This window comes from Bubalus bubalis, chromosome 4, assembly GCF_019923935.1.
Source record: "Bubalus bubalis isolate 160015118507 breed Murrah chromosome 4, NDDB_SH_1, whole genome shotgun sequence".
Classification (NCBI taxonomy): domain Eukaryota; kingdom Metazoa; phylum Chordata; class Mammalia; order Artiodactyla; family Bovidae; genus Bubalus; species Bubalus bubalis.
In genome coordinates this window covers 45,832,150-45,855,242 of record NC_059160.1, presented here as the reverse complement: position 1 = coordinate 45,855,242, position 23,093 = coordinate 45,832,150, and the positions used below count along the sequence as shown (strand labels likewise).

At 48.6% G+C, this 23,093-nt stretch overlaps 2 protein-coding genes across 11 annotated transcripts in view; both read left to right on the top strand.

The window, feature by feature from the left end:
* Positions 1 to 23,093, top strand: part of LOC123333224 (apolipoprotein L2-like) — a 59,958-nt gene that overhangs the window by 10,555 nt on the left and 26,310 nt on the right. For 2 of the 10 annotated variants that reach the window (XM_045165368.1, XM_045165370.1), the window contains exon 1: positions 13,252 to 13,380. The exons of 1 other annotated variant lie outside the window; for it this stretch is intronic. Coding sequence is in view for 5 of the 9 variants with exons in the window: in XM_045165360.1 (XP_045021295.1) it covers positions 21,860 to 21,890 (31 nt within the window). In the remaining 4 variants the exon portion in view is untranslated. Of the gene's footprint in view, positions 1 to 13,244; positions 13,381 to 14,240; positions 15,557 to 16,948; positions 17,192 to 21,548; positions 21,603 to 21,783; positions 21,891 to 23,093 lie in introns of those variants that run through there. 7 more of the 10 variants (XM_045165359.1, XM_045165364.1, XM_045165360.1 and 4 more) reach the window with 7 other exon arrangements.
* On the top strand, positions 2,472 to 4,018 carry LOC123465675 (apolipoprotein L3-like). Its single transcript, XM_045165374.1, has one exon. The coding sequence runs from the start codon at positions 2,682 to 2,684 to the stop codon at positions 3,321 to 3,323; it is 642 nt and encodes a 213-aa protein (XP_045021309.1). The 5' UTR covers positions 2,472 to 2,681; the 3' UTR covers positions 3,324 to 4,018.

Genomic DNA, 23,093 nt, shown 5'->3' with positions numbered 1-23,093 from the left:
GTTTCATGTGTACAACATTATATTTCTACTTCTATATACGCTATTGCATGCTCACCACCAAAAATGAGTTGCAAAGAATCCCCACTGTGTGCTATAGAGTAGAATGAGCAAATCACAAGAGCTTTAAATGGAAGGAGGAATCAAAGTCTTGTCCAAGAAATGTCTGACACTTGACCTTGGATTGAACCTCAGAGCTTTCAGCTCTGTGGCCTTGGGCTGCCCATTGTCCTGTCTGAGTTTCACTTGCCTCTTCTGTGAGATAAGGATAATGCCTCTTTGTGTGGATTTACGAAGAAACACATTTGATATCAAGTCCCAGCCCATACACACATATATAGCCTGGGCCACCAATATCTTACCTACAATTCCATAACCTCCAGATCTCTGAAATCACTCAGGGATTTTGATAAGTCATTGAGGAGTAGTCTTACCCTGTAGTGATCTGAGGCTCTTTGTAGTCATTACATTCTTTATCCCATTTAACGTGAGTATTCAATTGTCTCACTACCCAAACATGAAAGCATTCATTTACAGGGCACTGCCCATCTATTCTGGAAGGGGCAACTAACAAATCACACTTGCTCTCTCTTCTCTTTGTATATGTGTGTTCAGTTGCTCAGTCATGTCCAACTCTTTGCAACCGCATGGACTGCAGCCTGCCAGCCTCCTCTATCCGTGGGATTCTCCAAACAAGAATATTGGAGTGGCTTGCCATGCCCTCCTTCAAGGGATCTTCCTGACTCAGGGATCAAACCTGCCTCTCTTACATCTCCCGCATTGGCGGGCAGGTTCTTTACTACTAGAACTCCCTGGGAATCCCACCTATGCCCTCAATTTACCTGGGAATCCCACGTAGGACCTCATTTCACCTAACCTCCTTACAAGCCCTATCTTCAGAAAGGTCACCAGGGGGTTAACTCTTCAACACAAATTGGGGGTGGAGGAGGGACAGTCCATCCATAACTCTAGGTGACCTCACCAAGAGCACCCCAGGTGACTGCTGCTCAGAAAGATGAGTTTTAACTATTTTATACTCAATAACATTTATTTCCCACCACTAATTCTTCTAATCTTATTCCCTTTTCTTTCATCTACATATTGAGATCTTTTTGAGGAGGTCATTGAATGTCTCTGGGACATACTGAGCAGAGAGGAACTGCTACTCCTGTTGAATGAATTCCTGGAGAGAATTAAGGCTGAGGCCAGTTTGTCCAGGTAACCAGCACAGGTCCACCAGGAAGGTCACCCACGTCCCCCAGCACCAGGCTAGCTTCCTCCTGGAGTAACGCCTCCTCCAGGCAGGACCCTACTGTTGGGGCCAGAGGTGTTCCTTCTCAAGATCCCATCAGGAATGTTTCCTCCATGTCATTTGCTGACAGTGAATGATCGTGGGTTGAGAAGAGATGAAACCTGCAAGGAAGGCGCAGGTTATGTGACCTTGGACAAGTTACTGGACTACTCTCTGCTTTAGTTTCTTCATCTTTTCATTTTTACTGTGAGGACACTGAGATCATGCATGTAAAGTGCTTCCCATAATGACTGACACAGAGTAAGTACTCAATTAATAGTAGCATTTAAAAGTTCCCACCAGCCACAGGATAGAGACTGGGCAGGTTTCACATACAAAGCTTCCATTGTCCTCAGGACACATTACTGAAGTGGATTCGCTGTGTGATAAGATGCATGGAGTACTGCTCATCAGGGACACTCACCTTGCTTAAAAGCCAATTACCCTGATCTGTCATCTCCAGCCCCTCCTGGAAGTCAGACTCATGCCCCAGTGTCCAGCTCTACCAGATGGCAGAACTGATACCATGGGACCCAGAGACCTTGGGTCACTCATCACCTTATCAGACTGACCAGTGACCAAAGGCCAGGCAGGCAAGGGCACTCCTATCAGCCAGAATTCTAGGGGCTTAGGGACCACTTCCCAGTAGCCAAGGGCAAAGGGCAAGGAGACTTCTCACTACACACTGAGGCCTTTGAATGAAGGTTTTCTCCTCCAGTCCTACATGTCTTTGTTTATCTGTGGAGTTCCCACTCCAAAAACTCTTTCAAAGTGGTGGTGTTGACCCACCTGTGAGACATCTTTACACATACCTTTTCTTTGGCTGAGCCATAGGGCCTATGGGATCCTCATTCCCCAACCAGGGATTGAGTCAAGGCCAGCAGTGGGAGTGCAGAGTTGAAACCTCCGGACCACCTGGGAATTCTCTCAATACCTCTCTTAAGTTGCCAGTATCCTAAGGTGACCTCGTTTACTTATCTAAGTTTAGCTATTTAAAAATGGAGTATCTATAAAGTGTGAAACGTGTTTAAGGTTGAAAGAGAAAATTTTACGTTTATAAAATTCTTTTCTAATGATTTATAGTAACATATCTGTATTTATGCAGAATAGATATTATGGAGCCAATTTACAGACAAGCAAACTGCCTTTCTAATCCCTTGACCTTCATCATTACAGGGAAGACGCAGATGAAATACACAAATATCTGAACGAATTGAAATGAGTCTTGGTTGAGGAAGACCAAGAAAGACTCCCCAAAGAGCAGCTGGACAGGAGGAGGTTTCTGAATAAGTTTCCTCGGGTGAAACAGCAGCTGGAGGAGTTCATAGGCAAGTTCCATGAGCTCGCAGACAAGGCTGAGAAGGTCCATAAGGGATGCACCATCTCCAACGTGATGGCCCACAGCACCGGTGCTGTGTCCGGTATTCTGACCATCGTTGGCCTGGCTCTGGCACCCGTGACAATGGGGGCCAGTGTGGTGCCCTTGGCCACTGGGATAGGGCTGGGAGCAGCAGCTGGTGTGACCAGTGTGTCCACCAGTATCATCGAACGTGTGAAGAGGTCATCAGCAGAAACCGAAGCCAGTCGCATGATGTCAACTCTCATCAAGAGATGGAAGGTTCTCCTAGAGGTACTCAAGAGCATCCCCACAACAGAGAAAGTCACAAAAGCTGTACAGTGCATTGAAATGCACATCCATGCCATGGAGACAGGCAGTGCCAACCCTGGCTCTGCGGCCAATGCAAGCATCTACATGAGCCCTGGGAGAATCTCAGGCCCAGCCATCCAGCATATAGAGGCAGGTTTCAAAGCCACAGCTTTAACAATTAGCAAAAGAGCCCAGATTGCAGGTTTGGCCACTGCAGGGCTGTTCCTTCTGGTGGATGTGGGCTTCCTGGTGAAGGCGTCAATGCACTTGCACGATGGTGCAAAGACAGAAGCAGCCGAAAGCCTGAGGCAGTGGGCATGGGAGCTGGAGAGGAAGTTGGAGGAGCTCACCCAGATCTATGAGAGTCTGCAGGAGGACCTGATTTAACCACCCCCAGAGCAGTGCGGGGTCCAGGGACATGTGAGGGGCTAAAGTGCAGAGGTACCTTGTTCGAAGGAAAGAGAGGGAGAGCACATTAATGAAGCTGGGTGTTAGGTTTTCGGCATTTCTGTGGTTGAGCAAAGCAAGGAAGGGATGGATGTAGGTGAAAGATGAGGGATAGAAGGAAGGGGCCTGGAGGCCGGATTAAGAGAGGAGGGGGAACCAGAGAATGAGAGGCAGGGAGAAACCACTTTTTTTCATACTAAGAACGTTTTATTTTGTATTGGAGTATAGCCGATTAACAATGTTGTGATAGTTTCAGGGGAATACCAAAGGGACTCAGCCATTCATATACACGTACCCATTCTCCCCAAAACTCCCCTCCCATCAGAAACCACTTACTTTGGACTAAAGATGACACTGGAAGCAGAATAAAGGGAGAGGCAGGGGAACTAGCAATGAGAGGCCAGGTATACGAACGGGTTGGAAATGGGAGAACGTCAGTTAGGATTGTTGGGATCCAGAAGTAGCAGGGGCTCCTCTATAGCCGTCCACAGGCTGTGATGTCCCAGCAAGAAGAGTCTTCCCCTGGTGTTGGTCTATAGACCTCTCCTCCAACATCAACTCACCTTTGGCTCTAGCTGATTTGTCTTACTTCAGCTCAGTTCAGTTCAGTTGGTCAGTCGTGTCTGACTCTTTGCGACCCCATGGATTGCAGCACGCCAAGCCTCCTTGTCCAGCACCAACTCCTGGAGTTCACTCAGACTCATGTCCATTGAGTCAGTAATGCCATCCAGCTATCTCATCCTCTGTCACCCCTTCTTTTCCTGCCCCCAATCCCTCCCAGCATCAGAGTCTTTTCCAATGAGTCAACTCTTTGCATGAGTTGTCCAAAGTACTGGAGTTTCAGCTTTAGCATCATTCCTTCCAAAGAAATCCCAGGGCTGATCTCCTTCAGAAAGGACTGGTTGGATCTCCTTGCAGTCCAAGGGACTCTCAAGAGTCTTCTCCAACACCACACTTCAAAAACATCAAATCTTCAGTGCTCAGCTTTCTTCACAGTCCAAGTCTCACATCCATATATGACCACTGGAAAAACCATAGCTTTGACTGGATGGACCTTTGCTGGCAAAGTAATGTCTCTGCTTTTCAATATGCTATCTAGGTTGGTCATAACTTTCCTTCCAAGGAGTAAGTGTCTTTTAATTTCATGGCTGCAGTCATCATCTGCAGTGATTTTGGAGCCCCAAAATATAAAGTCTGACACTGTTTGCCCATTTATTTCCCATGAAATGATGGGACCAGATGTCATGATCTTCATTTTCTGAATGTTGAGCTTTAAGCCAACTTTTTCACTCTACTCTTTCACTTTCATCAATAGGCTTTTTAGTTCCTCTTCACTTTCTGCCATAAGGGTGGTGTCATCTGCATATCTGAGGTTTTTGATATTTCTCGCAGCCATCTTGACTCCGGCTAGTGCCTCTTCCAGTCCAGCGTTTCTCATGATGTACTCTGCATATAAGTTAAATAAGCAGGGTGACAATATACAGCCTTGACGTACTCCTTTTCCTATTTCGAACCAGTCTGTTGTTCCATGTCCAGTTCTAACTGTTGCTTCCTGACCTGCATATAGGTTTCTCAAGAGGCAGATCAGGTGGTCTGGTATTCCCATCTCTTTCAGAATTCTCCACAGTTTCTTGTGATCCACACAGTCAAAGGCTTTGGCATAGTCAATAAAGCAGAAATAGATGTTTTTCTGGAACTCTCTTGCTTTTTCCATGATGCAGTGGATGTTGGCAATTTGATCTCTGGTTCCTCTGCCTTTTCTAAAACCAGCTTGATCATGTGGAAGTTCACGGTTCACATATTGCTGAAGCCTAGCTTGGAGAATTTTGAGCATTAGTTTACCAGCATGTGAGATGAGTGCAATTGTGCGGGTGGTTTGAGCATTCTTTGGCATTGCCTTTCTTTGGGATTGGAATGAAAACTGACCTTTTCCAGTCCTGTGACCACTGCTGAGTTTTCCAAATGTGCTGGCACATTGAGTGCAGCACTTTCACAGCATCATCTTTCAGGATTTGAAATAGCTCAACTGGAATTCCATCACCTCCACTTGCTTTGTTCGTAGAGATGATTTTTAAGGCCCACTTGACTTCACATTCCAGGATGTCTGGCTCTAGGTGAGTGATCACACCATTGTGATTATCTTCGTCATGAAGATCTTTTTTGTATAGTTCTTCTGTGCATTCCTGCCTCCTCTTCTTAATATCTTCTTCTTCTGTTAGTTTCATACCATCTGTCCTTTATCAGCCCATCTTCGCATGAAATGTTCCCTTGGTATCTCTAATTTTCTTGAAGAGATCTCTAGTCTTTCCCATTCTGTTGTTTTCCTGTATTTCTTTGCATTGATCGCTGAGGAAGGCTTTCTTATCTCTTCTTGCTATTCTTTGGAACTCTGCATTCAGATGCTTATATCTTTCCTTTTCTCCTTTGCTTTTCACTTCTCTTCTTTTCACAGCTCTTTGTAAGGCCTCCTCAGACAGACATTTTGGTTTTTTTGCATTTCTTTTCCATGGGGATGGTCTTTTTCATGAACCTCCGACCATAGTTCATCAGGCACTCTATCAGATCTTGTCCCTTAAATCTATTTTTCACTTCCACTGTATAATCATAAGGGATTTGACTTAGGTCATATTTGAATGGTTTGGTGGTTTTCCCTACTTTCTTCAATTTCAGTCTGAATTTGGCAATAAGGAGTTCATGATCTGAGCCACAGTCAGCCCCTGGTCTTGTTTTTGTTGACTGTATAGAGCTTCTCCATGTTTGGCTGCAAAGAATATAATCAATCTGATTTCGGTGTTGACCATCTGGTGATGTCCATGTGTAGAGTCTTCTCTTGTGTTGTTGGAAGAGGGTGTTTGCTATGACCAGTGCATTTTCTTGGCAGAACTCTATTAGTCTTTGTCCTGCTTCATTCCATATTCCAAGGCCAGATTTGACTGTTACTTCAGGTGTTTCTTGACTTCCTACTTTTGCATTCCAGTCCCCTATGATGAAAAGGACATCTTTTTTGGGTGTTAGTTCTAAAAGGTCTTGTAGGTCTTCATAAAACTGTTCCACTTCACCTTCTTCAGCATTACTGGTTGGAGCATAGACTAGGATTACCCTGATATTGAATGGTTTACCTTGGAAATGAACAGAGATCATTCTGTCGTTCTTGAGATTGCATCCAAGTACTGCATTTTGGACTCTTTTGTTGACCATGATGGCTACTCCATTTCTTCTAAGGGATTACTGCTTGCAGCTGTATATATACTGGTCATCTGTGTCTTACTAGGGCAGTGACTTCTTTTGTTTGTTTGTTTTATTGAAGGATAATTGATTCACAACATTCTGTTAATTTCAGATATACAGCAAAGTGATTCAGTTATACAGATATCGATTTATTTATCTGGGTTTCCCAGGTGGTAAAGAATATGTCTGCTAAGCAAGAGACACAGGTTTGATTCCTGGGTATAGAAGATTTCCTGGAGGAGGAAATGATACCCCACTCCAATATTCTTGTCTGGGAAATCCCATAGACAGTGGAGCCTGGCGTGTTACAGTCCACGGTGTTGCAGAGTCAGACATGACAGAGCATCTGAGTATGTATATGTCTATATTCTTTTTTGTTCATTTCCATTACAGTTTATTACAAAGTATTGAATACTGTTCCTATGCTAGTACAGTAGGCAGGCCAATTTACATTCCCGCCAACAGTGTAGGAGGGTTCCCTTTTCTCCACAGCCTCCGAGCATTGTAGATGTAGGGGATGGCCCTGTGATCGCTGTAGGGGAGATAACTTATTGTAGTTTGATTGCATTTCTCTAATAACTAGTGACGTTGAGTGTGTTTTCACGTACCCGCTGGCCATCTGGACGTCTGCATGAAGAATGGTCTGTGTAGACCTTCAGGCAGTGGCTTCTTGACGACAGTGGTGGTGAGGCTGTGGCAGCAGCGGTGTGACAGCACAGTGGATGGAACACCTGACACGCTGCCAGGAGCTCTTTGGGGCCAGAGTGCACCGAGACACCAGTGACGTTTCATGAAAATCCAAATGCAGAGGAGGAACAGAGGTTGATTAAAAGAAAGAAAGAAAGAAGGATGAAACAAGGAGGTAGAAACAGGTCAAGGAACTTTCGGTGTGTCAGGAGATGAAACAGCCTGGGGCCAACAGACATGACTCTCTGACCCTCAGTTTCTTCTTCAGCTGGGGGTGAGGCTGGATACGATATTTCAGGTGGTTCTGGTTCTCTCCACCTTGTGTTCTCTAGACTCTGGTTCAATAAATACGAGCTGATTCACTGAGGCTTCCTTGCATTGACTGAGGGGCTCAGCTGGGCTCCAGATGCCTGACCTCCTTCCCCGGGAGCCTCTCTCCAGGGTCTCAGGGAGCATGTGCTCCATGGCTCCTCCTGTCTGCCTGCTGGGCTCCCATCCAATCATTTCCCTAAGATCCTGGAGTCCTGCAGGCTTCGTGGGATGCCCGGGGGAGCCCATATCATCTGACTTGGGCTGAGCACTGGGATGCTCCTCGTCCAGCCCCAGGGACCAGAATGGACACCCAAGGGTGATTGAGAGCGGAGGGCTTGTGTGCAGGTGTGAGAGAGGGTCAGCCGTAAACAGAGGGGAGAGAGAGACAGCACACACCTCACCCAGGCTGCCTTCACGCATCAGTAGGACTCCTGCAGGAGCTTCCAGAACTGCCTTCCTGTGTTTACCTTAGGGCACTGCCCTGCCCCACTCATCTATTCCCCGCACAGGCTAGAATGACCCATAAGAATATCGACCTTAACACAACTGCTTTCACCTCCTCCACGGCTACCTGTGACTCTGAGCACAGATGCTGAAGCCTAATTGCAGACCAAAGCAGTGTGCTGGAGCTGGGGTCCCCTGAGGGCAGAGCTGGAGGCCAGGCTCACTCGATCTCCAGGAGCAGGACTGAGGGGCTGGGGGATGGAGCAGGCATGGAGGGAAAGTCCATCCAAGGCCATGTTCTGACTTGGTCACCCATCTGGGATTGCACCTGCCTGGACCTTCTGAGGAGCCTTCATGGGGTGCCTCAGGCTCCTCCTCTCCCAGAAGTAGAGGGGAGCATCCTGGTGTGGCTCTTGCCCCCATGGGCCTGCTCCACAGGGCACTGACTCTCTGAGTTTCCTTGTCGGAGCATGTGAGCACCTAACTGGCTCCCACACCTGGAGCCCAAGGCAGGGGCCAGAGACACGGGACCTGGAAATGATCCCAGGACGTCTCCTAAGTCCCTCCCAACATGCTGCAGGGCCCTCTCCCCACTTTTGTCCAAACCTCCCTCCGAAGACTTTCCTCAGTGCCTCTGACTCCCTCTCAGCCCGTGTTTCCCTGAGGCTTCAATCAGCCCTTCCATTCCTTCCTGAAGATGTCAGCAGTCACGGCCAGCATCTTTCTGATCCCCAATCATGAGTTTTATTCCTCTTTAATTCTTTGTAAGTTCCTGGGGAATTCAAATCCTGCCCAGACTTCTCTTGGGCAGGGTTCTAGGCACTGGATACAGAACCATTCAGTTTCCATCCCCCGTCCCTCTGAACCCTTAGAGCTGGACCCCATTCAGCTCCATGTGCAGATGATGCAATTCCACAGTTACCCCAGTGTCAGCTGAGATCCCTGTGGTTCTGAATACAGAAACTGAGTTGGCTAAGTGAGCCCAGAAGAGCATGCGGTGGACAGATGCAGGCCAGGTCAGAGAATGGAAAGAAGCCCCCAAACCTGCACAGTTCAGGAAGGACAGAAAGTAGGGCAGGTCCCCCTGCAGGAGCTCACAGTCTGTCCCCAGAGGCCCCTTCCAGCAGGGAGCTTAGGTCCAAGGCCCTGGAATCTCAGTGTCAGGTTCCCAGGAGACAGAGGAGCTTGGGTCTGAGGACTATATTCTTGGACCAATAGGTCAGGCTGAAGAATAATGAAGATGAATGGTTAACAGGGACCTGAACCCTGGGGGGAGAGTCTCAGGAAGAGAGACTCCAGATTGAGTGCTCCCTGGATGCACACGTGCCCTCTTCTCAGACCAATGGATATGACTCTCCTCACCCTGTTCTGGGTCCAACATCCCACACACAACAATAAGTGCACCGGCCACTTCCCCAGCTGGAGACAAACACGAATCACCTCCCCCAGCTGTGTGTTGCAGGGATGTCAGGGGTGAAGGGCCCCAACATGATGCCAGTGCTTGTCCTGCTCTGTGGGCTCCTTTCCCAGTACTCCGCATGTATGTTATACATGTGCAGCAACAGGGACGTGCAGTAGACCCCAGGACCTCCAGGAGCACTGCTCCCTGAAACCAATCTTCACTGGGATCCCACTTCCAGTCCCTCTTTCCTGCGGGGAAATTCTCCCCTGTGGAGCCTGGGCTGGGCCACCGCTGTGTCAGCACTGTCACCTGGGTCCCTATCAAGACCTCACTGTCCCTCTGAGAGCACGTGATTGTCACCCCAACGGAGAACAGGAGGGAGCTGGGCCCAGGGTCCAGGAGTGTGGCCACAGCCCCCACCTGGGAAGGGCCATCCTGGGTGGGGCCTCCGGGTGCCTGGAGCCTCTTCCCTGGATCCATGTTGAGCTGATTGGTCAGGAGGATGCAGGGTGTCCTGTTTCAGGAGGAAGTGAAGCAAGCATGTGGTGTTTCTGTAACACAGCTCATCCTGGGCCCAGGATGGTGGACCCACCTCCTTGGAGCCCAAGCCACAGAGCTGTCTGTTGCCACTTGCTGTGCTTCCCAATGTGGGGAGAGATGGGCACAGGTCTGTCCTGCCACCCAGGACCTGAGTCCCTTCTGGCAGGGCCTGTTTTGGAGGCTTCTAGCTCCTCACTTGGCCCTGAGTTTGCTGGTTTTAAGCTGCTGCTCCTAGTTCTCACAAATGCCTTGAAGTTCACAGAGCTGCCCTCATACCAAGCGGCACACAGCCTCCAGCTGCCTTGTTCCCGGGGCTTAGACTGAAGAGAACAGGGGTGTCTTGAATCTGCAGAGGTCCATACTTAGAATCCACCGGTTATCCTCAGGAAGTTGTGCTGCTGACAGAGAATATCTAACAACTGGTTACGCTCAGATGCCTGTGGAGCTGGCCTGGACCCAGCCTCTGCCACAAGGACAGTTGGTGAGGAGCACCTTGCACTGTCCCAGTGAGGCTCTCAAGCCACCTGTGATGTTGCCCGTCACCCTGCACAGGCCCCACACTGCTCAGCCACCCCTCTTAGCTCTTGTGCTTCTGAAGGACGTTGAAGCCAGTCTTCACTTTACAGTACGTTTTTCGAAAGAAACTTTTGGGACTTCCCTGGTGGTCCAGTGGTAAAGAAGCTGCGTGCCAATGCAGGGGACACGGGTTTGATCCCTGGTCCGGGAAGATCCGACATGCTGGGAGCAACTAAACCTGTGCACCGCAACCACTGAGCCCACTCCCTAGAGTCCGTGCTCTGCAAAAAGAGAAGCCACTGCAATGAGAAGCCCGATATTCGACGAAGAGTAGCGCACTCGCTGCAACTAGAGAAAGCAGCCCCTGTCCCCACAGCAGTGAAGACCCAGGGCAGTCAAATAAACAAACAAGGACATTGTTTCCCTAGTTACCTAAGGTAATGCCTCCTGAGCCCCACTATCTACTGCCACCTTTGTTAGAAATGCATGTGGGCACAGACTCCAGGGGTAGGTCCCTACAGGGCTGAGGTTCTGTATTTCTACCTGTCCCGTGCTATCCCCCACCTGCCCCCTCCTGCATCCCCTCAGCCCCACTCTCCCTGAACCAGGAGGAGACTGCCCACAGAGCAGCAGGGAAACCTAGGCTCCAGGCCCCTTCCCTGGCCTTGGCCTTGACCTTGCTCCAGGGCTCTATGGTGGATGGGGTGCCCCATGGTTAGCAGCAGGCTCTCCTACTCTGGATCGAAGCCCTGGAGCTCGAGAGCAACCTATACCGCATGGGCCAGAGCAAGGTCCTCTTCCGGGCCGGCGTGCTGGCCCACCTGGAGGAGGACCGGGACCTGAAGATCACGGATGTCATCATTGGCTTCCAGGCCTGCTGCAGGGGCTACCTGGCCAGGAGGTGAGTCCCAGGACACCCAGCCCACCCAGCCTGATCCTGCTTGGGGTCCCTAACTATCCTGTGGTGGAGGGCACTTAGGAAGTGGGGCCTGGGCACCCTCATGCTGGCAGTTTTCCCCTGGGGAGGCCCACATGGCTTTCCCTGCCCCTCAATTTCTGCCTGAGGTTTAAAGGAAGCAGGCGGGAGGGATGACTGTGCTGGATTTTCCCTCCAGGAAAGCTCCTGACTCCCACTGTTCCTCCCTGTATCCCTTCTGTAGGGGTGACACCCAAAGCCAGCTGTCCCCAGAGGACCCCAAGGTCTGGAAAGGAGGCATCCTTGAGTCCCGGCAGCTCCAGTAAGCTCAGGAGCGGAATTGTCCGGGTCAGTGGGCAGAGCAGCGGCCTGTTTGCCCCTTGACTCCTCTCTATCTGGGGTCTGGGGCTTCTGTCTTGGCCTGAGCCCTGAACTCTGGGAACAGGGTGTCAAATGGATGTTTGCAGGATGTGAGCTGCTGACATTCTCCCACCAAACACAAGTCTCTGAGTTCCTGGAAGAGCACCCCACCTCTCCCATCCTCTTAACTCCTTTACCTGCAAAATGCAACAGATACATAACAGTTGTGTTAAGGCCAAACTATGGTTGGCTATCCTCATGGAGTAATCTCCTGTCCCTCCCTCAAACCTGGAGGGAGGGGACCATGATGGGCCAGGGACATTTCCAGGGGTGAAGCAGCCCTGAGGGAAGGGCAGGCGGGCCTTCGTGGGGCATCCAGGTCCACTTCTGCTTGAGGCAAACCGAGAAGTTCACCAACAGTCCAGCTGCAGGACTCTCAGATTGTGGGAACTTGACCTCCATTTCTTCATCTGTGAAACGGAGCCAGCACTCCTAGAGCTGATGTGAGATTCAACAGGAAAGGCGTGGATGGTGTGAGCACAGTGCCTGCCACACGCTCAGCCCCGTCCACAGAGGCTCTTTGCTCAGAATCCCAACGGAGGCAGGGCCAGCTCTCTGTTGCAGCCGTCTCTGAGTCGCCAGGACACTGGTTTTCTGATAAAAGTCTTCCATTTGGAGAGAAAAAAATCTGTGGTCAGGTGGAGATAAACCGAGGTAGCAAAGGGCAGCGTGCTCTCAGCCCTTCCCACGAACTTCTGCATCCACCTTATGGCAGTGACCACCAAGGCTGGGCCCCTCCTGTGGGCCCTCAGGACTAAAGGCGTGATTCTGTCCCTGCCAGCAGGGCTAAGTCCAGAGGGATCTGAACATGTGGGGTGGAGGAGGGGCTTAGATGGCTGAGGGATGACCTGTGGCCCCTCTTCCAGGTACCGTGGGCACAGAGCAGGAAACAGTGGGCTCTGCAGGCGAGGTCATGGAGGACTTCTCAGAGGAGGCTTCTCAGATTCGGGTTTTGCAGAAAGATTTCTCCCAGTTGGGTGCAGCAGGTGTCCCTGGCAGAAGAACCTGTGTGAGCAAATCCTGAGAGCCACATGAGCGTGGCCCTCCACAGCAGAGTGTGACCAGTACGCGCTGAGCAACTGGTGTGTTCTGGACAGGACCACGTGCTGGTGGCACAAAGGTGAACGAGGCAGGCCGGCTGGTGAGTGTGGGTTTGGCGGGTGAGAAGATGGAAATATGGACAAGTGATTTGCCAAGGGACTCATGCTGTGTTGGTGGCAGGTCTTCCTTCAAGGAGCCCGAGGCAGGGTGGACTGTGTCAAGAAGGACTGTCAGGACTGGACTTGTTTCTCTAGGGTGTCAGCAGGAGGGGGAATAGCCCAGGGTGGGGCCTGGTGGGTGGGACGTTTGTTTGAATTGAGAACTCGGATAAGGATTTTGACTTTCACTTTTGTTTCCCAGAGTATATCTGGGCCCAGAGGGTGTATGTGGTCATTGCAGAGACACACAGCTAGCGGCTGCATCTGCACAGATGTGAACAACTGGATCTTGTTCACACTTGGACAGAGGAAGTTTCCTGAGTAAGCAGGAGGGTAAGAACCCGCTCATCCCATCTACCTACCCTCAGGACGACTGTCTGAGAAAAGGATGACTGTCACTAACTGACAGAAGAAGGAATGGAAGCTCAGAGGGTGAGGTCAGTAGGTTAAGCAGGGGCAGAGCCTGGATGTGGAGGCTGGTGTGTCTGAGGGCTTCCTCCCAGCTGAGGGACCCTAAACAGAGCAGAGGGAGGGCCACACCTGCTCAGGTGGGCTCAGCTCAGGATGTGGACTCCTGACACATGAGCAGCGACCCCAGAAGGAAGGAGTATGTTCCGGGTACTCAGCCATTTAGGAAATTAAAGGAAGCAGATGGGGTGGAGGAGGACAAGGAGTCAGAGCCTCCCCTCCTATGGCCTGGCCACCTTGAAGCTGTCCCGAGGGTGCTAGGCTAGGGCTGATGGAGGAAAGGGGATATTTTTCAGATACAAGGGATCAAGGTTTGTCGAAAAACTCTGCCTCTGAGTGCTAGGCTCAGTGCCAGGCCCTGGGGGACACTGCGGCCTGGAGACGGACAGGACACCAAGCGTGGAGTCGAAGGGCGTTGGCTTCCTGTGTTTGCTAAGCCCTCTGCTCTGTGGGTGATGGGAGGTCCTGTGTGGGGAAGGTGGCCCTGCTGGAAGAAGTAAGAAGGGCTCACTGCAAAAGGTCCACATACATCCCGGTGTTGCAATATTAAGATAAAAAGCCAAACTGTACAGATACCAGTATAATAGGCTTTTCTAAATCCAGCTTGAACATCTGGGAGTTCATGGTTCACATACTTTGAAGCCTGGCTTGGAGAATTTTGAACATTACTTTGCTAGCATGTGAGATGAGTGCAATTGTGTGGTAGTTTGAGCATTCTTTGGCATTGCCATTCTTTCTGACTGGAATGAAAACTGACCTTTTCCAGGCCTGTGGCCACTGCTCAGTTTCTTTCAGTCCCTTCAGTTTTTTCTCTCTGGTGTACGTTGGATCCTTTTGAAAGATTGATTGATTAGGATCTTTAGTTTCCTCTCCACCTCGTTCTCTTCCTCTTTCCCCCTTCTCCCCTCCCTCCCTTTCTAATTTTAACAGGGAAACTGGGGTTGTGCTGTGTCACCGAGAAGCTGCTTGTTTCATGTCCCCATAAGGGGTCCCACCCCTCATATTTTGGCCAGGCTGTGCCCAGGAGGGCGGAGCGTGCCCAGAGGCCCTGGACAGGAGGAGCAGCAGAGAAGAGACAGGGCCCCTGATGATGCGGGAGGGTTCTCAGACCTGGAGAAACTGAGCAAAAAGGGACCATGACCAGGAAAGTGTGGCCTTCAAGAGGAGCTGGAGAGCAACTGGGGGAAGGTGGCAGAGGGAGGCTTGGAGCTGGGCCTCCAGGGACAAGTAACCCGTCACGCGGTGAGGCCAGTGGGGAAGCACATGTCGTGGGGAGGGGCAGCCTGTGCCAAGTGTGGAGCCAGTCTCCTGCAGCAGGCCCTGTGGAGACAGAGAGCGTGAGGAAGACAGGAGCTGGGGCAGTCGGGAGGGTCCGGGTGCTCAGCCAGGGACTTTCTTAGGGCCCCTTTCCCTTCCCAGGGAGGGTGACTGCAGGCACAGGAGGGAGATGGTTGGGGAGAATCTGTCTGCCCACGAGGAGGGAAGGGATGCATGACTGGCCATGCAGCTGGGCAGGGACAGGCTTCTCCAGGGTCCTCCCCTCTCCCACTAACAGCCTTTCCAGAAAGGGGCCAATCAGAGGCTAACAGAGGAGGAAGCCCTGGATAGGAATCCAGCAGTGGAAGCATTATCAGCATCCACATGCATCTGAGGCCCCAGACAAGGGTCAGGAAGAGGCCAAAAATGGGAGGCAAGACGGAAGGATGAGTCCAGTGTTCAAGGCATTTACAGTGGTTTGTCATTATCCAGAAGCCGGCCCTTCTGCCTGAGCCCTCCTCTTCTTTCTACTTGACTCTGTTCTCATGTTTCATGATTTCAATAGGCTGACCAAGCTCCTGGGGTCCTGCAGGTTTGGGGCAGAGAGGGAGGCAGGGGACCAGCCAGATCTCCTCCTCTATCTACTTGAAGGAGGGCCTGCCTTTGTGAATTCTCTCCCATCCACATGACGGTGCCTCCAGCCTTTGACACCAAAGGCACACTCCCTAAAAACAAGCTGATGGTTACTCTTCCTGAGGGAGAGCTGTGAACATCACAGAGGAAGGTACAGAAAGAAAGATTCTAGGCTTAGAGCTTAGGTGAGGGGATTTGGGGGAAGCTCTAAGGAAATGGAGCTGCTCTAGATTGGGAGCTGCAGAGAATGGGAGGCAGCACTACCAACGGGCTCTCAGTACCTCATCTATGGAGAGGGGAGAGTAGAGCGAGGCTGAAGGTGTGATTGGTAAGAAGGAGCAGTCCCTCTTTTCAGCCAGGGGAGGGGGCGTGGTGTTGGGGGGCATAGTGACGGGTGTTTGCTATCTCCTTTGCTCCTGCTCTCAGGGTGACCCTGTGTGAGGCTGGAGTTCTGTGAGAGCCTTTACATCCAATGGGAGAAGAGCAGCACCCTGTTGTGATCCCAGGCCAGCCTCCGGATGTCAGGGGTTCTTTCTTTCTCAATCCTTTATAAACATTCGTGTAAACAAACAAAGGAAAATACCTATAGACTTCAAGACTCCTCTTATTATTAAATTCAATTACAAGAAAATACTTCCCATTACATTTGCTCTTCTTTGCACCATAGAAACAAAAGAAAGATACCAGCTCAGTTGTGTCCAACTCTTTGCAGCCTCATGGACTGTAGCCCTCCCAGCTCCTCTGTCCATGGGATTTCCCAGGCAAGAATACTGGAGTGGGCAAGCATTTCTTTCTCCAGGGGATCCTCCCTGCCCAGGCATCGATCCCATTTCTCTTTGGTCTTGCGTCTCTGCATAACCACTAGCATTCTTTTTAACCTTTATCTCTCTCTTTTTGGCCACATTTTTCTAAAGTCCTCTCTTTTGAATATTATTATGAACTCATGGCCTTTCACAAACTCAGCCTGTCTCATTGAAACATTCATAGCAATCATCTTTTATTGTTATTAGTATATGTGGGTGCCCCCTAATGACCACTTCTCTGATCATCTTCAAGAGCATCCTTGTCTTTGCAGGAGCCCAGATGCCAGTCTCTGGAATTCACCTCCCCTGCAAGGGGTCTTCCTTCCTTTGAGTGGATGGAAGTCCATGGGTGTACATGTGGGTGGGCAAGATGCTGCCAGACACAGCACAGTTCACTCTCATTATTCTGGTTTAACCCTGTTTTCATGCCTACTTTTCTAGAGAACTACGTTTCATCAACATGAACATGTCTCCTAACTGACAGTTGTCACAGCAGGAGGCACACATTTCTTGTTGGCATTTAATTCAGCTTCTTCCATCATCTTTAAGGTGGTGGCACTAGAAACCGCCCCATTCTTTGGGTTACTGACTGCTATAAAGTGACTGCTGCTGTCTTAGAGTAAAACAATCCAGTCCTAAAAGTGCAGATGGTTAGAACAGATCAGTTTGTACAGAGGGTTCTTCTCATTCCTTCCCAAGGAAAACCTTCTTCTTTAGATAGTTGATAAATGTCTTTCAATGATATTACTACATTGGGAGCTGCAATAGTGTGAGAATGTGTGCCCAGGAGACAGGAACCTGGACTTGGAGTCTGGCTCTAGCACTAGCTGTGTGCTTTGAGTACATTGCTTCACCTCTCTGAGCTTCAGTTTCCTTTCTTATAGGATCATTGTGAGAACTAAAAGGAAGTGAATTCATACCAAGCAGTTGGGAAGGTTCCTGGTGCAAAGTGGGAAGTCATCAACCACAACAGCCAATAAGTGGTAAGTATTGCATTTTGGTTTTTCTTGACTTAAATTTGATAGCATTTATTTACTTCTTATTAGGAAAATAAGGATTTCATTTATTTTTATACTTTCTATTATACCTTTCCCCTTCTTCTCCTTATATCATTATTCCACTAATTGCATATCCTCTGTTACGAAGCTTTGTACTTGTAAGCACTTTATTTACATCTTTGTTTCTTATGCTCTCGACTGGATCTACTATTTCTTGATTCCCAGCTTTGTAAACGGAGATATTAATCCTCCTCCTCCCTTCAGTACTTTGGCTCCCAAGTTCTAGAAGTGTATTTTGATTTTTATATTAACAAGTACATTTAGTTCACATATTTAAATACTGTTTCATTTTAAAAGATAAAGGTTATTTTATTAAGATCAGATCAGATCAGTTCAGTCACTCAGTTGTGTCTGACTCCTTGTGACCCCATGAATCACAGCACGCCAGGCCTCCCGGTCCAGCACCAACTCCCGGAGTTCACTCAGACTCAAGTCCACAGAGTCAGTGATGCCATCCAGCCATCTCATACTCTGTCGTCCCCTTCTCCTCCTTCCCCCAATCCCTCCCAGCATCAGAGTCTTTTCCAAAGAGTCAACTCTTCCCATGAGGTGGCCAGAGTACTGGAGTTTCAGCTTTAGCATCAGTCCTTCCAAAGAAATCCCAGGGCTGATCTCCTTCAGAATGGACTGGTTGGATCTCCTTGCAGTCCAAGGGACTCTCAAGAGTCTTCTCCAACACCACAGTTCAAAAGCATCAATTCTTCGGCTCTCAGCCTTCTTCACAGTCTAACTCTCACATCCATACATGACCACAGGAAAAACCATAGCCTTGACTAGACGGACCTTTGTTGGCAAAGTAATGTCTCTGCTTTTCAATATGCTATCTAAGTTGGTCATAACTTTCCTTCCAAGGAGTAAGCGTCTTTTAATTTCATGGCTGCAGTCACCATCTGCAGTGATTTTGGAACCCAGAAAAATAAAGTCTGACACTGTTTCCCCATCTATTTCCCATAAAGTGGTGGGACCGGATGCCATGATCTTCGTTTTCTGAATGTTGAGCTTTAAGCCAAATTTTTCACTCTCCTCCTTCACTTTCATCAATAGGCTTTTTAGTTCCTCTTCACTTTCTGCCATAAGGGTGGTGTCATCTGCATATCTGAGGTTTTTGATATTTCTCCCGGCAATTTTGATTCCAGCTCGTGTTTCTTTCAGTCTAGCGTTTCTCATTATGTACTTTACATATAAGTTAAATAAACAGGGTGACAATATACAGCCTTGACATACTCCTTTTCCTATTTGGAACTAGTCTGTTGTTCCATGTCCAGTTCTAACTGTTGCTTCCTGACCTGCATACAGATTTCTCAAGAGGCAGATCAGGTGGTCTGGTATTCCCACCTCTTTCAGAATTCTCCACAGTTTCTTGTGATCCACACAGTCAAAGGCTTTGGCATAGTCAATAAAGCAGAAATAGATGTTTTTCTGGAACTCTCTTGCTTTTTCCATAATCCAGTGGATGTTGGCAATTTGATCTCTGGTTGCTCTGCCTTTTCTAAAACCAGCTTGAACATCAGGAAGTTCACGGTTCACATATTGCTGAAGCCTGGCCTGGTGAATTTTGAGCATTACTTTACTAGCGTGTGAGATGAGTGCAATTGTGCAGTAGTTTGAGCATTCTTTGGCATTGCCTTTCTTTGGGATTGGAATGAAAACTGACCTTTTCCAGATAAAGGTTATTTTATAATGACTATAAATGAAATAAAACTAAGATTTTTGAATCACTAATAAACCTGTGAGTTAATACACCTGTGAGTTATAATACACCTGTGAGTTATACCATATTATATATATTAATATTACTTCAGTTTTAAAACAGTCTCCAAAGGACTTGGACATAGATATATTTACTTAAGATTTTTTTTTAATCAAACAAAAGAGTTTACATTTTTTGGTGATATTTTAATACATTTTTTAAGAGCTAACTTGTACCATATAGATTTACACGCTTCTCAGCAGTTCACTTCAGTTCAGTTCAGTCGCTCAGTTGTGTCCAACTCTTTGCAACCCCATGAACTGCAGCACGACAGGACTCCCTGTCCATCACCAACTTCCAGAGCCTACCCAAACTCATGTCCTTTGAGTCGGTGATGCCATCCAACCATCTCATCCTCTGTCGTCCCCTTCTCCTGAGCTTTAGTTTTTCCTGATGTTTCTAACTGGCTTCATTTTCACCCCTTGCATGGTTTATCTTCAGCATTTCCTCCATTTCTTTCCAACGGTGCCTCATGTGATACCGAGTCCCCTGTCCCCACAGACTCTGGACTTCTTATCCCATTCTGGACTGGTTTCTCTCTAGGTCTGCTGCGCGCCCAACTGGGATCCTTGGATTCCGTTCCCATGGGGTTGATGTTCCTGACTCCTGGATCCCATATCTATCTCTCGTGGGTATTCTTTACCTTCCTCCATAATTAAACAAACACATCATCTATTTTTTTTCCTGCATCTCATTTTCAAGTAACTTTCTAAAAGTCTGCTGCAGGGTGAAGGCTGCTGTGAATGTGGGATGGGACGTGGGGGTGGTGGGCTTGTCCCCTCCTCTCCCCTTGGCCTCCCTCTCATCTTGCTCTCTCTGGGGCTCTGCCCAGGAGACCATTCTCTCCTGTGAACACGCTCCCTGTTTCTCTCCCTCTACTGTACTTCTCTTTACTCAGCTATCACTTCTCCGTCCAGTGAGTCTTCAAATATTTGTGAAAGACTCTGGTCTCCTATTGCTCCCATGCTTGTTTTTCTTAGCAGCAGAGGGAGAAGAGGGAGGCTATGGTGAGTGGGATGAGCCCAGTGAGTGGGGTGGAATCCAGTCTACCAAGGGCAAGACCTCTGACCTTGGGCAAGTCAGGTAACATCTGTGAGTCAGCTTCCTTATCTGTAAATACTGATAAATGTGCATATCTCAAAGGTTAATGAAATGAAATATGAGTTTTCATTGGTAAAGTTTTACAGCAAATAATAATGCAGAGCAAAGTGAAAGTTGGTCAGTCATGTCCGACTCTTCATGATCCCTTGGATTACACAGTCCATGGAATTCTCCAGGCCAGAATACTGGAGTGGGTAGCCGTTCCCTTCTCCAGGGGATCTTCCCAACCCAGGGATAGAACCCACGTCTCCTATATGGCAGGTGGATTCTTTAGCAACTGAGCCACAAGGGAAGCCCAAGTGAAACTGTTTCCACTCGATTCTGAACCGGGGACCTTTTGCATGTTAGGTGAACATGATAACCACTACACTATGGAAACCATGCACTCTTATCGGTAGATGGTATTATACCTATATATACCTTTACCATCATTTCAGTCAAGTCTCAGGAGGAGTAGTTGATAGAAGCTCTTTTGCTTTCTTAAAAGAGTAGCTAAACATCATCAACACTTGCTTTCCTTCCTCATCTCCCATGGCAAGGTAATCACATGCAGAACCAAAATAAATGATTTAATTATAAAGATCTGAATTTTTTTAAATAAAGACCACTGAGAATGGGTATGTCTGAAAGGATGGACACCCTCATATATTATAAGTGCGAACATAAATTGCTACAGTTTCTTTGCATGGCATGGTGGCTCCAGGTATGGAAATTTTTTAGGTGTTGATGCCACCTGATCTTAATTCTACTTCTAGATATAGCTTAAGGATACAGTCTCAGATGTAGGTGAAGTTTTACACAAGGAGAATATTCTTTGCACTATTATTTACATAAAGGATTAGAAACTCCATCAAGTCCAATATTCAGGAGGGGAAAGCAAGGAGGACAGAACAGCTGCAGGGGTCTCAGCCACTCAGAGCAGGGATACAGGAATTGGGGCAGGGCTGGTGGGACTCCAGGCCCTTGTGGGGAAAAAGGCTCTTGCAGAAGCAAGGAAGACCTGGGCTATGGGAGCCGTATCACCAGGAACTTTATCAAGGAGAGACTTGATAGGGAGCAAGACATCATTTTGGAAGGAAGAGTCATTTACCAATGAACATATATCCACAAATAAATCTTTTTGTATATATAGGGAGTAGAGCATAGTCATCACACACATGTGATTTGCATCAGAAGACTCAGGGTCTAGTCCAGACTCTGGCACCAGCATGACAATTTGGACTCAGCTAAGTCTGAGTGAGTTTCAGGAGCCTGCATGTTAAGGACACTGGATCAATGTTATTAATATTAGTTACTACCAATTCAAAAACACAGGTGTCCCAACCTCACCTCATTTCCAGAGTATTCACCTCCTATCTGTTCTTCTAGTCTCTGGCTTTATTGTTCCTATAACTTCGCAGATGGCTGTCTCCTGTCTGATTTCCTTCTCCTTGTGCCCCAACAGGAGAGCAGGACTCTGACTTGGCTTGGAAGGAGCCGTAGGAGGTGAATGACTTTTCTTAACTAACAACCAGCAGAGCCCAGGAGACAGAGAACCGCACTGGGCTAAGTTCCTGGAGGCACCGGTGGCCGTCCCGGGGGAACCCACTAGAGAACTTGTCCCTCGCTGCTCCCTGCAGCCGCTGCTCCTCACAGTGGAGCTCACAGTCTGTTTTCTCTTCCCAAGGGTGAGGCCACACCTCCTTCCAGCCTGATGCTGACAAGGAGCTGAAGGGAGATCTCTGAGAGCCCCTGCTGCCACCATGAGCTCAGAAAACTTCGGACACTGCTCAGGTAGTCAGCTCTATCTTCTCTGGAAGGTTCCTACTTGTGACCCAGAATTGAAGGTGGTATTTCCAGGCTGAGTTAAACTACAGAGGAATCAAGAACCATGAAGAGAATGGATAGGCATCCTTGAGCTTCCAAGAGAGACCAGGAGATTCCCCTCACCTTGGCGTCTGCCCACAGCCTCCTTCCCGGCCCTCTCCTCAGGGAGCCATGACCAAGGTGCTGACTTCCTGCCTCTCCCCCCACCAAGCAAGTGACTCAGGACGGAGGCCGGCAGAGCACACGCGGAGCATGGACAGCAGATGGCAGTCCCCACGGCCAGGCAGGCCTGGGAGAGGAGGTCCTCCAGCATCATTGGACTTCTCCTGCTCTCTCCCTTGGTCCAAGCCTCCTCCCGCTCCCAGACCTGGGGCATCACCACAGAAGCTGTTTCCTCCAGCTCTTCCCAGCCACCAGCCCAGCCTCTGCAAGGGTCAGTGGACCCTGCTCTGAACCCCAGTCTGGCCTTTGCCACCTCCCACCTGGAGGGGAGGGGTGATGAGGATCACATCTGGCTCCATCCCTCCTCCACCTGGTGGATCCCCTCCCCTGCCCATCCTAGAGTCTGTGGTCAGAAGCAGGAGTCCTCTCACATGGTAGTTTTACTCAATGGCATGGGGTCCTAAAGTCTTTTTAAAAATTAGGTAACATGAGTTTGTAATGTTTTCTAAGTTTCATGTGTACAACATTATATTTCTACTTCTATATACGCTATTGCATGCTCACCACCAAAAATGAGTTGCAAAGAATCCCCACTGTGTGCTATAGAGTAGAATGAGCAAATCACAAGAGCTTTAAATGGAAGGAGGAATCAAAGTCTTGTCCAAGAAATGTCTGACACTTGACCTTGGATTGAACCTCAGAGCTTTCAGCTCTGTGGCCTTGGGCTGCCCATTGTCCTGTCTGAGTTTCACTTGCCTCTTCTGTGAGATAAGGATAATGCCTCTTTGTGTGGATTTACGAAGAAACACATTTGATATCAAGTCCCACCCACACACATATATATAGCCTGGCCACCAATATCTTACCTACAATTCCATAACCTCCAGATCTCTGAAATCACTCAGGGATTTTGATAAGTCATTGAGGAGTAGTCTTACCCTGTAGTGATCTGAGGCTCTTTGTAGTCATTACATTCTTTATCCCATTTAACGTGAGTATTCAATTGTC